Raw genomic sequence first — 1,510 nt, forward strand, 5'->3', positions numbered from 1 at the left:
GAGTAAGTGTATTATTATTATTATTATAATATCATTATTACAATTTAGATACTTCAGCAAGACAGTTTAGACAAATTTCTGACAAACTATCAGATGCTGTATCAAGTAGTGTGATTAAGGTGTCATCAGCACTTAACGCTAAAAGTCTCATAGCATTAAGTGTACATAGTTACATTATTGAACACCAAGACATCAAATTAACAAAAGCAAGAAGGCTAGTGCACGAACTACTACTAATGTTGAATAATTTATCTGAAGATGATTCTAAAGAAAAACTACAGGAAGTATACACCACACTAAAATCTATTCAGGAGCCACAAATCACTGATATAGTTCAACCATACATTAAATTATAATAATTATATTTTATATTATTTTATTTTTACAAAGCAGTTAGTTTAGCACTATAAGTTTTCTTCCCTTGAGATACAGACACTCTTGAATACTTCAATAATAGACCATTGAGGGATTGACCTGGTGACTCTAAATCACTATTGTAAAAGCAAGTGATAACAATGAAAAAGAACCAGCTATTCAATACATTGCATTATGAATGGGTCTAACATATGTCAGTACCTAATGTAAGGATGCATTTCATCATACGCCCACTTCTCTTTTACACTGAATAACTTTGAAAACCTTTAGAAAATAATAATATTTATTAATAAATAAGAATTAATAATTACCTTACCTTGCAGCTGGGTCTTCGGGTAAGTCGGTGGCTGGGAAATACCATATGACAGCTGGAACTGAATTTAAATCCGTCAATGCCAAACCCTACAACACATTACCAGTATTATTCTTATAGTATAGTATATAAGATTGCTTGTATACCTTCAGTTGGTCTAATGATGTTGTCATTCCTAATGGAACAGATGAAGGCCATGACTCCATAAACTCCTCATAATTGAACTAAATGTATGCAACATATACAAGCATAATTACAATAATTAATATGTATTTATATACATGTATTACTTATATAGATATACACATATACATGTTCATCCATGTATGCATATCATATAAAATCTTATATTATCATTTTATTTATTCATTACTTTTCCTGATTGTCTCAGAAACAGTTCAGCACAAAACTGACACACTTTATCCTCCTCTAGCCCATATCTCTTCTCTCCCTCGTCTCCAGTGAACACTACCCCATAACAATCAAGGACATGCTCCAGTACAAATGGAGGCTCTAGTTCCTCTAATTTCTGACACGTCTCCTTGAGAGGTATAGACTGCCATGACCAATCCTCTTCTTCCAGCAGTGTCAGTATACTCTGGAATACTTGATCACGATAATCTAAGTGAAACACTCTCCAATATCCTATCGATTTGAAATTAAAAAAAAGTTTTTAAATTCAAATTTGACTTTTTAAATTTGAAAGTGATGCCCTGTTTGTATTACCATTAATGAGACAAGCTTGTAATTGTTTGAGACCAGTCTTGAGTTCATCTTCACTTGCTTGTACCTTATCTAAATAATCATTATAAGTGTACTGTA

The 1,510-nt window shown here is 32.1% G+C and overlaps 1 protein-coding gene across 1 annotated transcript; it reads right to left on the reverse strand.

Annotated features, from left to right (window-relative positions):
* Positions 1–244: 244 nt before the first annotated feature.
* On the reverse strand, positions 245–1,505 carry LOC100632141 (sister chromatid cohesion protein DCC1-like; the record flags this gene model as incomplete). The annotated part of the gene is made up of 6 exons (XM_003391913.3): positions 245–491; positions 577–639; positions 692–777; positions 835–912; positions 1,062–1,333; positions 1,415–1,505. Coding segments are annotated over 6 exons (699 nt in total), but the record flags the coding sequence as incomplete, so codon positions are not given.
* Between the last annotated feature and the right edge of the window lie 5 nt (positions 1,506–1,510).

Source organism: Amphimedon queenslandica, unplaced genomic scaffold (assembly GCF_000090795.2).
Source record: "Amphimedon queenslandica unplaced genomic scaffold, v1.1 AMPQUscaffold_4300_Cont23719, whole genome shotgun sequence".
In the NCBI taxonomy this organism is placed as follows: Eukaryota; Metazoa; Porifera; class Demospongiae; order Haplosclerida; family Niphatidae; genus Amphimedon; species Amphimedon queenslandica.